This window comes from Rhinoderma darwinii, chromosome 4, assembly GCF_050947455.1.
Source record: "Rhinoderma darwinii isolate aRhiDar2 chromosome 4, aRhiDar2.hap1, whole genome shotgun sequence".
NCBI classification, from domain to species: domain Eukaryota; kingdom Metazoa; phylum Chordata; class Amphibia; order Anura; family Rhinodermatidae; genus Rhinoderma; species Rhinoderma darwinii.
The window spans coordinates 18,909,400-18,923,616 of record NC_134690.1 but is presented as its reverse complement, the minus strand read 5'-3'; the positions used below and the strand labels follow the sequence as shown (position 1 = coordinate 18,923,616).

The 14,217-nt window shown below is 36.6% G+C and overlaps 1 protein-coding gene across 2 annotated transcripts in view; it reads right to left on the bottom strand.

Moving 5' to 3' along the window:
* The window catches only part of GATA4 (GATA binding protein 4), a 151,192-nt gene that overhangs the window by 24,391 nt on the left and 112,584 nt on the right, over window positions 1–14,217 (bottom strand). For both annotated transcript variants that reach the window (XM_075860882.1, XM_075860881.1), the window contains exon 2: window positions 10,944–11,755. In XM_075860882.1, coding sequence (XP_075716997.1) covers window positions 10,944–11,463 — 520 coding nt within the window. In that variant the 5' untranslated portion in view covers window positions 11,464–11,755. The remainder of the gene's footprint in view (window positions 1–10,943; window positions 11,756–14,217) is intronic.

Here is a 14,217-nt window from a genome sequence, read left to right as displayed (position 1 = left end):
CTAAATTAAAGTGAAAGTCAATGGAGAAACGGCTCCGCTGCGGATTAACGCTGCGGAGTGTCCGCAGCGGAATTTAAGTGAAATTCCGCTATGTGTGAACCCGCCCTAAGACGTCCATATTCCCTAATTGGACAACCCCTTTTAGTAAATGAAGCTTATTTGTTGTATAACAAAAAGTTCTGCAAATTTGTAATATACTTTATGTTTCAATTCCCTACTCTTTTCAAGATCCCTGCTTGCTGTCGATGAATGGGATATTCATGTTCACATTTAATGTATATATACACCTTTCCTGGAGTCTAGTCCAGACAATCCTCTGCTCTCCAAGCCGATACATTTTACCTGCACTAAAACATTGTAACAACAGAGCACTCATGTGTTCAGCTCATTGGATACAATTGTAGCTAATCCTCAGTATTTGGTTTTTCAGACCCTAAATGTAAACAAGAATGTTCATTCATTGAAAGCATGCGGAGATCTTGAAAATGAAACATAAAATATATTAAAAAGCTGCAAAACTTTTCAATATACAATGATTAAGAAATCCATGTCGTAATTTTTTTAATTATTATTTTATTACTAGATCCACTCATTGAAATTATATATAACCAAAAGTTTACGTTTTAATCTCGCTCCTTTACGTCTTTCTGTTTCCATGGGAACAAAAGACGCGTGAGTGATACGTTTTTTCGCAGTTGATAGATTTGTGCACTTTGCTACTGAATTGTGAAAGTGTTAATTTCGTTAGAGTCAACACGGAAACTGAGCGCGGTAATTTCCTGTTATTATCATTGGTTTATGGCTTGGGCATTGATAAACTATATACAATACGGTTGCACAGTCCTCGATTGTATTGGTGGGTGTATACATTCATGAGCAGGTATTACCATGAGCGGCGGCTGTGGGAATCAGGAGGTTTGTAGCATTCAACATCCCTTCACATGAGTGTTTTATAACTAATAACCAATATCACTATCCCTTTAGTACTAGGTGTAAATGATAAGATCGACTCATCACAATTAGATCTATTACATTAGGAAAGGTCCTAGTCTTGTATTGGGAAACAATGACATAAAAAAAGGAGAGGTGGCCCCCAAAAATGCAAAAAAGACTTTCCTCTTGGCATTGGTTTCCACCAGGCAGGAAGGGTCCCAATGCTTGTACTCCTTTTTTTCCTACTCCCACTCTGGCCAATTTTTCACTCCTTTGCTAAACTTTTCACTGTAAACCTAGGTGGTCCTCAGCCGGAGATATGACTATTTGAAGTGATCCCCCCTTCCCTCCAGCCTCAGTCTCTCACACTGTGTGAAGCAGCTTCATTCTGATTGGACAGCGTCAGAGGCTGTGAGGAGGCTCCACCTCCGGAGAATCACTGCTGTTACTTCCCACTGGTCCATTATAACCTCATTTGCATATTTAGAAAAAAAACTCATGACTTTTAAAGGCAATGTGTCACAAATGTTTTTTTTTTTTTTATATAATATTGGTTTTAGTTTGATATTTAAATACATTTTATTTATTTGTGTTTTTGTGTTTTACTTTTTACGTTTTTCATTCTTTTACTTCTCTATGGGGGCTGCCATTTTTTTTTCATCTCTGTATGTGTCGATTAACAACACATACAGAGATGGAATACGGCACACACATCCCCATAGAGAATGCGAACGGGAGCCGTTTCATTCATTATAGCGTACGCGGTCTGCATGCGCCGCTCCCACGCAGTCCAAATGGAAGGTCTTCAGCCGAGCGACATCCGGCGCCATTTTCCTGTGGACCGGAAGCCGCGGCCGGACAGTAAGATGACTACTTCCGGTCGCGGCTTCCGGGCATGTGTTCAGAAGCAAGCGGAGGGAGCAGACGGACCGGAGGGAGAGGCGGCGACAGGAGCAGGTAAGTCATGTTTGTGTATGTTTTGTGTTATAACCACTGTATGTAAACCTACTACACTGTGTGTTAGCTCAAAAAATGGCGGCACACAGTGTAGGAGGTTTGAACATTCAACCCTCTCCTTTCTCCTGGCACTAGCCAGGATAAAGGAGGGGGGATTCTGAGAGCTCACTAGAGCGAGTGAGTTTTCTCAAATTTTGCAGCATAAAGCAATGTGGTTGCTTTACCACATGCCAATGCTGCAATTTTGGGAAATGCTCCCTCTAGTGACCAGCACTGGGAAATATTATAAATTAGAATCTAATTTATAATATTGCCTGACTTGTGAAAACATTAAAAAAATGAGAACAATGTCTAATCATGTATACACTAACTATTAAACTAAAAAAAAAAATTACAATTTCTAGCGACGCATTCCCTTTAAAACAATAAACTTTTTGGGACACAATTTTCACTATTATTATCATCAGTGTGACGGCGCCTATTAAATTAGCGAGGATAATTTTGTCTTAATGAGTTGATTGGATAATTAGGAAGACCGATAACAAAAAAAAGATGGATGGGGACAATCACGGAAATCATGGGAACAACCTTTGAGAAGACCCTCTTGAGAAACCCTATTAATATTGTTGCCAGGAGTTAAAATTGTAAATATTACTGAACAAAAAGTGGCAGGATGCTACATAGAAACCAAAAAGTTAAATCCATTAGATGGCTTAGGCTATGTTCACACGGAGTATTTTGGGGGAGGAATATCTGCCTCAAAATTCCGTTTGGAACTTTGAGGCAGATATTCCTCTCCCTGCACGCCGATTTTCGCGGCAATTATCGCGCCATTTTTCGCCCGCGGCCATTGAGCGCCGCGGGCATAAAACAGCGGGAAATACGCTTTCTCCTGCCTCCCATTGAAGTCAAAGGGAGGTCGGAGGCGGAAGCGCCCGAAGATAGGGCATGTCGCTTCTTTTTCCCGCGAGGCAGTTTTACTGCTCGCGGGAAAAAGACGCCGACGCCTCCCATTGAAATCAATGGGAGGCGTTCTCGGGCCGTTTCTGCCGAGTTTTGCGACGCGGTTTCCGCGTCAAAAAACTCGGCAAAATACCCCGTGTGAACATAGCCTAAAGATGGTTTTGGAGCCTTTTGACCGTTTCTGTAGTATATTTATGAAAACTAGACCCTATTATTTATACAAAAAGTAGCGGAGCAATCTGAGTTGAATGTTTTTGATGTTGAACAACTAATGAAAAAATACAAACAAGTTGTGCATTTTGTGCACCTGTCCGGCGTCCACATGCAACATGTCTCTGTCCCACAGAAAGAAATTGCGTACGAAAAAGAAAAGTGTCTAACAATTTCTAGCAAGACTTTGTGATAAATTTGGCGCAGTTCTTGCCCGTCTGGTCTAGGTTTTTCTTGTCTAACTTTAGGACAGTATTTATAAATTTCCCCAATGTGCCTTAAAAACGGCCAAAATATGATCGTAATTTTTATTTTTTTTTGTTACCAAAAAATCAATCATAGCTTATTTGTTGACCTTACTGGCCAATGTCCGAAGTGGAGTTTCCAAAACAGGTTCCCAAAAAAGTAGTCATCAAAACCCAGATGAACCCTAGCATGTCTTCTGTAGAACATTTCCACAGATCTTATGCTACCTTTTTGGAAATCCCAAAAATTTTCGGGACAGACCAAAGTTGCTTTTCCTGCATGTAGCAAAACTTTGCTGAATTTCCGGTTTTTCGTCTGTTCGGTTATTGCATTGTATGCCCCTTATTGACGCCCCTTTGAAGATCACTTCAACCAGAGCGCAAAGTTCTTTAAGACGCCCTCATTAAAAGTCAGATGTTGATTTACCAGACACTAACACGATCCACCGCAAAGTGGCTATTCTCTTGCAAATGGCCCCATTTTACCATAATTAGATTTAACTGGCATTGTTTGTGGATTGCAACAATACACAACAATTATCCAAATGAGCCGAGACGGCCTCTTTTTACATTAGAAGAAAGACGTTGATAGCGACTACAGTAGATTTGTTGTTACAACAAGTTTATATTGTCTCTTCTCCTTTAAAAGTGGGACAACCCAGCCACTTTCACACCCCATTAATCCCCAAGTTGCCAGCATAAAACAATGATTCAAAAGCTGTAATTAGCTTAACTACTCTTGTTCACATGGGTAACATGGACCTGAATGCATATGGCCTAGGAAAGTAAAAAGTTTTAAGATGCCAATACAAATAAAGGCCCTTTAACACCGGCCGGTGAAGCAAACGCAAATCAACGAGACATCATTGATCGGCGCTCGTTTGCTCCTGTCTCACGGAGCTATAGATGGGGACGATCGGCAAAGTTCGTTATATGAAGACTCGTCTGCACGATAATCACCCAGTGTAAAACCCCCTTTAGGTCCTGTTCACATCACGTCAGTGATGGGTGCTTAGTGTGTACGTTGGGCATTGGGAAAAGCTCCCGACGTACATGCTAAGCGTATCCATAGGGCTCCACTAACCCGATTGAGGCCAAAAGAGTGCCCCTTTGGCCTCCATTGGGCCGGTATACATAGGTAAAATGCAAAAAAAAAAAAAAAGGTATGGAGCAGCATAGAAGACAATGCTATTCCATACAACTGTATACAATAACATAAACGTATACCGCGTTAAAGACTATGGGCGACATATCGCACTGCATGCCTATACAGTGGGATATGACGCATGTAATGTGAACATAGCCTTAGATAAAGTCGGGCGAACCCGTCAATTTCGGCGGAAAGGTTGACCATCTAATATGTATGGTGGTGTCCCGCCGCTCCTCCAACTGTAGACGTCAGGATCGGATTTGTTGGATCGCCCGATACTTTGGTCCCACAATAGATAATCCAGGCTCCTGGAAACAGTTTCTTCCCCTCTCCCCATTGCACACACATAAATTGAATGACGCGTGTTTACATGTGTCGCTTCCTCGATATTGCAATGAAATTGTAATCGTATAGTATGGAGAAATAATTCTAAGTAAAAATTGTAAGGTCACAATCTCCTTTATGTGGTAAAATGATCTAGATACAGCGCCTAAATGTGAAAAAATCCTAATATGGATTGTTAAATAAAATAAAAAAGTAATAATTGTAAAGAAAAAATATACAATTTCAAAAACATACAAACATTGGTATAAAAAAAAACAACACAAAAAACACAAGAACAATAATCTGCAATGTTAGCTATATGATTATTAAGGGGTGGCACCTCCTGATATCTGTAGCCTAGAGAAAGTGTTGTCTGGGCTACACGCCCTTCGTTATCCTTGTTTGTTTGTTTTTTCTTTACTTTGCTCTTTGTTTACACTTATTTTTGCACACGGGAATAAAAAAACAACTTGATTTGCACAATACTGGATCTCATTCAGTGAAGATGTCTGTAAAGTCTGGCCCCTTAGATAGAGATGTGAGATACATCATGTAAGTGCAAAACATGCTGACAATTGATAAGGCCATAAAATCCTAGAAAAAAATTATACAATTCTGACAATTGATAAGGCCATAAAATCCTAGGAAAATATTTTCAAAAAGTCTAGCAATGGATAAGGCCATAAAATCCTAGAAAAAAAGATAAAATTCTGACAATTGATAAGGCAAAAAACCCTAGAAAAATATTTTCAAAAATTCTGACAATTGATAAGGACAGAAAAATATTTTCAAGAATTTTGACAATTGATAAGGCCATAAAACCCCAGGAAAAAAAGATAAAATTCTGACAATTGATAAAATCCTAGAAAAATATTTTCAATTTTTTGGACAATTGATAAGGCCATGAAACCCCTGAAAAAAATATTAAATTCTGACAATTGATAAGGCCATAAAGTCCTAGAAAAATATTTTCAAAAATTCTGACAATTGATACGGCCATAAAACCCCAGAAAAAAAAGATAAAATTCTGACAATTGATAAGGCCATAAAATCTTAGAAAAATATTTTACATTTTTTGGACAATTGATAAGGCCATAAAACCCCAGAAAAAATATTAAATTCTGACAATTGATAAGGCCATAAAGTCCTAGATTTTTTTTAAAAATTCTTACAATTGATAAGGCCAGAAAAATATTTTCAAAAATTTTGACAATTGAAAAGGCCATAAAATCCTAGAAAAAAAATTCTGACAACTGATAAGGCCATAAAACCCTAGAAAATGTTTTTGATAATTAATACGGCTATAAATCCACCCTTATCCTCCCTTTCAGAGCTTAACGGAAGATAACACATTAATGGGGACATCTTCCAACTTATCCTGTTCATTTTGCGGCAATTTGGGTGTAAATGATGGGAAAATAAATGCTGCGAGTTAATAATTTTCTATGAAAAAAGGAAACGGTGCATAGAAAACAGGAACAGAGGGAGCCTCGTACACCTGATGTATTCAGTAACTTAAATTCAAATTTTAAAGGGGTTATCTTAGGACAACAACCCCTGTCCATATGCTCTATTGGCTCGCAACCCTTCTCTATGTACCAGAATAAAGCAGCTCCCGTTCTGGAGGACCCGGAGCAGTCACGCGTTACATTCATTCGAATGGTCGCCACGTAATGCTACTTGTATTCTCGTCATGGCTGCCACGGCAATCAAATCTGATCACTGGGCTAACCAAAAAAAACGGAACTACGACCTGCCGACTTCATTAAAAACAGGGTTGTCTTTGTGAAATAAAATAGCCCCTTCATGTATTATTTGATTTTTTTTGTTATTATTATTATTTATTTTTATTATTATTATTATTATTTTTTTATTATTATTTTTATTATTATTATTATTATTATTTTTATTATTATTATTCTCATTCTAATGCAAAATACACATTTATATATTTTCCTGTTATGTGAATAATATCCCCATGGAAAATCGATCCTGCGTGCAATCTTTCTAGGGGAGACTAGCTGCGTACATACGGCATCCAATGGAGAATTGTTCCGTGGCACATGGCGGCCCCACTGTACATACTGGTGACGTGTCTATGATACCTGAATATTTACATTGACTCGCATTCTGAAATTGTTGTCCGTTTTACTTTAAATGCTGGAATCGTAACTATAAATTAGTCATTAATAGTTTAGTAAAGTGACAAGTTCTTGATACAAGAGGCAACTATGGGTTATACTTTTTGAAACCTCTCTAAACTCATAGCCAGCTTTAACCAAAACGTGTACCCTGATTTTAAAGCATTGTGGAATATGTCGTAGCTGTGAATGTAGTAAAATACTTACTATTATTATTGTTTTTTATACTAGAACATGTTGCAGTTACAAATAATGGCAAATAGGTGGCGCTCTTGCAACTCTCAGATTCTCACATTGTTCTAGAGATTATCTTCTATTTCTAAAAAACTGACCCTAATGACTACTGAATATAATCATACAATACAACGGCAGGGGCTACAACGATACTGTACTTTTTTTTTTATAATGAACATTTTGCATTAATTACAGATCTATTAAAAAAAATAAATGATGACAGACAAGAGAATGAATTATATTAGTGACATTAGGGTTTGTGTTCTTCTCTGCCTGGAAAATCCCTTCTCACATTGTGGGGGGCCCCTTTGAACCAAGCTAATGACAAAGGGAAGATGGTGGGACTCTCATTCTCAAAGGGTGGGGGGTCCTAATCAATATAATTACTGTATCAGCTCAACATGACCCAATACGGCATTTAAACCCTAGGTTATAAGCGAAAATAACTACAGGCATGAAGCATATTTTACCCTTGACAATCCCTTTTTTGCCAGAAGGGTCCACTAATAATAAGAGTGTAATTTCCAGGGGGAGGGGGGACTTGGCTACAAGTGCTCACTTCCCCTCCAGCGCCTCCAATCGAAGAATTATTCAGTTTTCATTGAAATCAATGGTCTGTCCGCGTAATGCACAGACTATAGGCTCATGAACACGACTGTATTACGGGTTTGATTCTTACGGAGATGTAATAGGGCTTCCATAGACGTGCCTAAGGGCGAATCCCACATACGGAGGTCTTTTCTCTAAAATTTAATAGGAATCCAACAGAAAAAAAATGGTGGCATGCTCTATTGAATACCGTATGTATGGCGGTATAAGGAAGCATTGCTTCTAGGGGGAATATCTCCGTACACATTGAGTCTGATGGGGCCTGTAGTGCACTGCATGGGGTCTGTAGAGCTCCGGACTAGAGGAGTCATACAGGCTCAGCGCCGAGGGCTCTGCTAGGTGCTTGAGCCCTAAGGCCATGTTCAGACGTGGCAAAATTTTTCCGCTGAAAATGTTGCTGCAGATTTTTTGCGAATTTGCAGCAACATTTACATATTTGACAGGTAATTCAGACGTTGCAAATATCACAGCGGACTTGCCACAGATTTCAGTTTTTGCATTGCAAAGGCTGAAATCCGCAGTGATATTCCGCTTCTTCTCCGCAACGTCATGAGCTGCTGCGGAGGGAAAATTCTGCACCGCAGCCTGATTTCCGCAAAGTAATTTTCTGCAACGTCTGAACTAAGTTTCCTAAAAATGTATAGAAAGAAATGAAAAAAACATACGCTGCAGAATTCCACTGCGGACTGTCCACAGCGGAATTCCACAAAAATTCTGTCACGTGTGAATGTGCCCTAAGATTGGATTCACACGCGGCAGATTTTGCTGCAGACATTTCTGTGCCTGATAATCAGGTCTGTTCTTCTGAATGTGATGCTTTCTGCAGCAGGTGCCGGCATTTCTGTAAATTACATTCAGATGAATGGAACAAATTTTTAGTCGCAGAACTTTCTGCAACAAAACCTGCCGCGTGTGAATCCACCCTATAGAGTTGTTCTTTGTAGCCGCTCTCGCTAATAGATGAGGGTCCTGAATAAGAGACCCCTCTATTAACTCAGAATGCCATAATGGAGTATTTGAAATTCGGTTTTCTAAACTGGACCATGCCTGTAAAATCGCCACAGATTACCATGAATAATATTTATCTGCAGAATACTAATACAATTGGTACCAACTAATGGAAATTTAGCCCACTGAACAGAAAGATAATTATCAGACCTGCTTGTTGCTCATTATATTTTTATTCTTCCATTTATGTACTATTGTATAGTAATATATCAGTCTGTCTATATAATAATTGCGGTTAGCAATATGACAAACACCAAGTTTATATTATACCATACTGTACGATAGAAGATGATAGATAGATAGATAGATAGATAGATAGATATGAGATAGATAGATATGAGATAGATAGATATGAGATAGATAGATAGATAGATAGATAGATAGATAGATAGATAGATAGATAGATAGATAGATATGAGATAGATAGATATGAGATAGATAGATAGATAGATAGATAGATAGATAGATAGATAGATAGATAGATAGATAGATAGATAGATAGATAGATATGAGAGATAGAGAGATAGAGAGATAGATAGATAGATAGACAGACAGATAAATATTAGATAGATAATCAATAGTTAGAAAACTACAACTCCCAGCATGCCCTATATATATTAAATGACAATCTCCTGATCAGTACCCCTAGATAGATAGATAGATAGATAGATAGATAGATAGATAGATAGATAGATAGATAGATAGATAGATAGATAGATAGATAGATAGATAGATAGATAGATAGATAGATAGATAGATAGATAGATAGATAGATAGATATGAGATAGATAGATAGATAGATAGATAGATAGATAGATAGATAGATAGATAGATAGATAGATATGAGATAGATAACGAGATAGATAGATAAAAAAACTGCAACTCCCATCATGTCCTGTATATATATAATATAAGAAAAAGAGTAAAGCAGCACAGCAACAGCAGTGGGTGCAGGCCTCCTAGGTTGGGGCTAGGAACCCTTGTTAATGAAATCCAAAAAAATGAAGAGGCAGCACTCCAAGGAAATTGGTGAAAAAAAGTGGTGTGTTTATTCACCCCAGGCAGGCAACGTTTCGATCTGTCTCTATGGGATCTTTGTCAAGGCTATATAATAACAATCCCCTGATCATATGATAGAAAGATATGGAAGAATATTTGCTGCATCACACTATTATCTAGGGCAGTGGTTTTCAACCCGCTGTCCTCTAGCAAATGGAAAACTATAACTCCCAGCGTGCTCTGATGTAAGGTCTCTATCTTTCTTGAGATATATCTATCTCCTGGGCAGTACTCCTAATAATACAGCCACGTTCTTCATGTGTACATATATATATGGGGTTCTTGTATTAGATAATTTACATGGGGGTTTAAACTTTCACTTGTATCCTTGTATAAACTCACACATCCACAGAACTGCAGATGACAAGTGCACAGTCCCGGTCCTGAGATTTCTAGAACTATTTCCATACACATTCCTATATATTCAATGCAAAACGACCGGAAGAAAATCGCGTCTCATCTAATAACTATTGTATGCCCCTAATTCATTTTAATATCCCAGGAATTCAACTGTAATAATATTAATGAATGTCAATAATAATACAACAAATATTACAATTATTCCGTATATTAATAGCTAAATACTAACGAGACAAGGACTGGAATCACCAAGAAAATATATACAAACATGAATAACAGCCAATAAATATATTATATAACAGAAACACCATAAAAGTATAGATACATTTATAAATAATAATAAATACACACACACACACACACACACACACACACACACACACACACACACACACACACACACACACACACACACACACACACACACACACACAATTATTTGTGGATTATCCCGACATTACATGATGTGTTATATATATCTTTCCTCTACAGTTTCATTGGGTAATAATCCGTAGTCAATGCAATTGCGATAGATAGATAGATATGAGATAGATATATAGATACATAGATATGAGATCGATCGATATGAGAGATAGATAGATAAAAATATAGATAGACACAGATGCGACAAATAGATACTCTTAGTTACATCTATATACATGTTGCTTTATAATATAAATATTTTACGTTGAGTCTCTGGTGTATTGAACATGTGTAATATATATATAAATCTCTAGAGTAGGATCTTACCTATGTTGGGGTGTCTTGGGGTTCCAGGTCCCCCCCTGTTCTGCAGGTTGTGCAACATGGAGCTGTCGAATGGAGAAGTAGTCCAGGCAGCGCCCATGTCTTGGGTGACATAGGCTGGGTAAGGGCTGGAGTAGGTGGCACCGAGACCCCGGCCGTATTGGTCTCTTCCATTGGTGGTGATGGCCAGGGGGCTACTGTAGGAGACCTCTCTAGAGGAGGCTGCACTGATAGGGGGGCTGGAAGAGAAGGCAAAGCGGGGTGACACAGGCTGGTGAGGGGTGTTATGGTTGTAGACTGAGTTTTCTGCACCCGCCTGTGCCCACATGTTATGCCCCGATACCGGGCTGCCTTGCTGAGTGTGGCCACTGGACTGGAGGTAAGGAAGGCTGGGGATCATGGAGGACACCCTGGTGGTGGGGACATAGACAGGAGAGGTAGTAGCCGCACTGTGCATGAAGCCCCCAGCCCCTTCATATGATGGGGGTCCATGGTTAGCAGCCATTGCCAGACTTTGATACATCCTTCAAGATAGTTCCAAATTCCTAAAGATGTTCTCAAAGATATGTGAGCCTGGATCCCCCCGATCCAAGATGTGTGAGCCTCGATCCCCCCCGATCCAAGATGTGTGAGCCTCGATCCCCCTGATCTCTTCTGGCCCAGATCTACAGCTCCACGGAGGGCCTCAAAGATAAGTCCAATCACCAATGCAGAAGGTCACATCCTTGCAGCGCCATCCCCTTCATCCTCTATCTTCTGTGTCCAAGTTTACAGTGAGGATACCCCTCCCCTTGTAGGGTATTTATACCTCACACCTACAAGTCAGACAAGAGAAAAGAATGAGCCGGGGGGACACCATCACATGAAGTTATAATGAGGTTAGACAGGGGTCTCTGCAGGTGACAGACACTATTGTTGGGAGTCTACCTGTCCCACCACCTCCCCCCCAGACCTTTGTTTTGTTAATGCACCCCCCCTCACGTGAAAACACAAGACTCACAACAAATCACATCAGAAGCCAAATACATTCAAATTAATTAGGGAGAAAATACAGTCAGGGCACAATAAAACAAGAGTCTACAAAGTCCCAGCTTGTCTATTGTGGTGTCCTAAATGATATCAGCAGCAGAAATGCCACACAAAAATGGGTTAAATTATAATTATATGACAGTGATCCTGCTGATATATGTGTAGTTATGTATGAAAGTTTTACTATGTATAATACAGCATATAATTCATAGGTGTAGTGGTATAATAATATTCATGCAAATCAACAACTATAATAATACTTAATAAAAATATTAAATAATAAAAACAACGCTAAGTAACCAATAATAACAGTTAATAATAATAGTAATAATAATACCCATATTAAATAATAATAATAAATAAAATAATAGTAATAATAATAAATAAAATAATAGTAATAATAATAATAATAAATAAAATAATAGTAATAATAATAGATAAAATAATAGTAATAATACTCACATTAAAAAAAAGAATCATAATAATAACAAAGCTAAATAATATGAATAATACCCACATAAAAAAAAAAGTAATATTAATAATATTAATAATGGTAAATTATATTAAATAAGATAAGAAAAATTATAAAGAAGAATAAATAATATTTGGAATAGAATCATAATGGTATTAATATAAGAATAATGTAATGGTAATATTAAATAATAATAACAAATAATAACAGTATTTCAATGCAATAATATTTGCGTGATAATAATACTCAATAATAATAGCAATAATATAACAGTAATATAATTATAATAAAAACAGCAATAATATTTGTTTTAATAATGTTAAAAAAAGTAAAAATGTACAAAATTAAAATAAATAAAAAGAGAAATAATAAACAATACAATGAATAGAATAACGATTTTTAACAATAATAGTAATAATAATAATAATAATAATAATAATAATCATAGTCCAATTTGTCAAGATAATCTATGTATATATATATATATATATATATACATACTCCCTAGGGGGGGACTGTAGATTTATTAGAGCCAATTAGACAATTGAGGAATGACATAAATGAATGGGACGATTGGAGACAGCGGTGATAGAGCAGATTGATGATGTCTTTATAATGAGAAGAAACAGAAGCCCAAAAAAAAGTTACTTCTTTCCCTAAACCCCAGTCGGAGTTCAGTACAATATCCCTGCCCTCATTCCAGGCGTTGTCTTCATCGTTATTACTATATAGAATGTATAACATATATATATATATATATATATATATATATATATATATATATATATATATATATATATATATATGAAAATTTGGAAATTAAAAATGAAAATTAACATAATACAAGGACAGTTCTTTACGACATATATTGTAATTTTATTATTTACATCTTTGTCAGGATAATTCATTGTATTTGTTGAACAATTTTAACAGGCGAAAAAAATAAATAGGGAGTCTGAGAGGAGTCTATTGTAAGATATTTTTATTAATATTATTATTTTTGTTTTTTTAACTATTAATATTATTAGTTTGACTATTTTGGTGGTTTATTTATTAATTGTATATTTATTTATTATTATTATTATTCATAAAAGAAGTAGTAATAATTATGACTATGAATTTACTATTTATTAATTGTACTATTTTAGCTGTCAGCAATATAATCTATATACGCACACATTTATATATATATATATAAAACAACAATAACAATAATATCTACTAATGATAATATAATACGTATGTATAGTAGTATCAACAACAATATCCACTAATGATAATATAATAATAGATCCTCACATAATATTACATGATAATATATTATCCACTAATGGTGCTGATAAGAATAGTAATATTAATAACAATAAATAATTATATGAAATAATAATAGTACAATTATAAAGAAGAATAAAACATATTTGGAGTAGTATTATAATGGTATTAAAGTAAGAATAATGTAAAGGTAATATATAATAATAATAATAATAATAATAATAATAAGGTGTTCTGCATTATATTAGTTTATAATGATGACTAGTCATGAGTTATTATAATATTGAGTAGATTTCTCTCCACCTTCTGCACACACTGCGTTATTATTGACACCAGGGCGGTGAATTGTCTATTTTGGAGAGGATAGTGGTGGTTATTAAACTCCACTTGGCCGCGGTTACAGTGAGGGGATATGATAGGAGTTATCTCAGATTATTCAGTACTACTGTCACATAGTGCTCTTACCTGGCCCCCTCCTGTCTGTATGACAGATAAGAGCACATA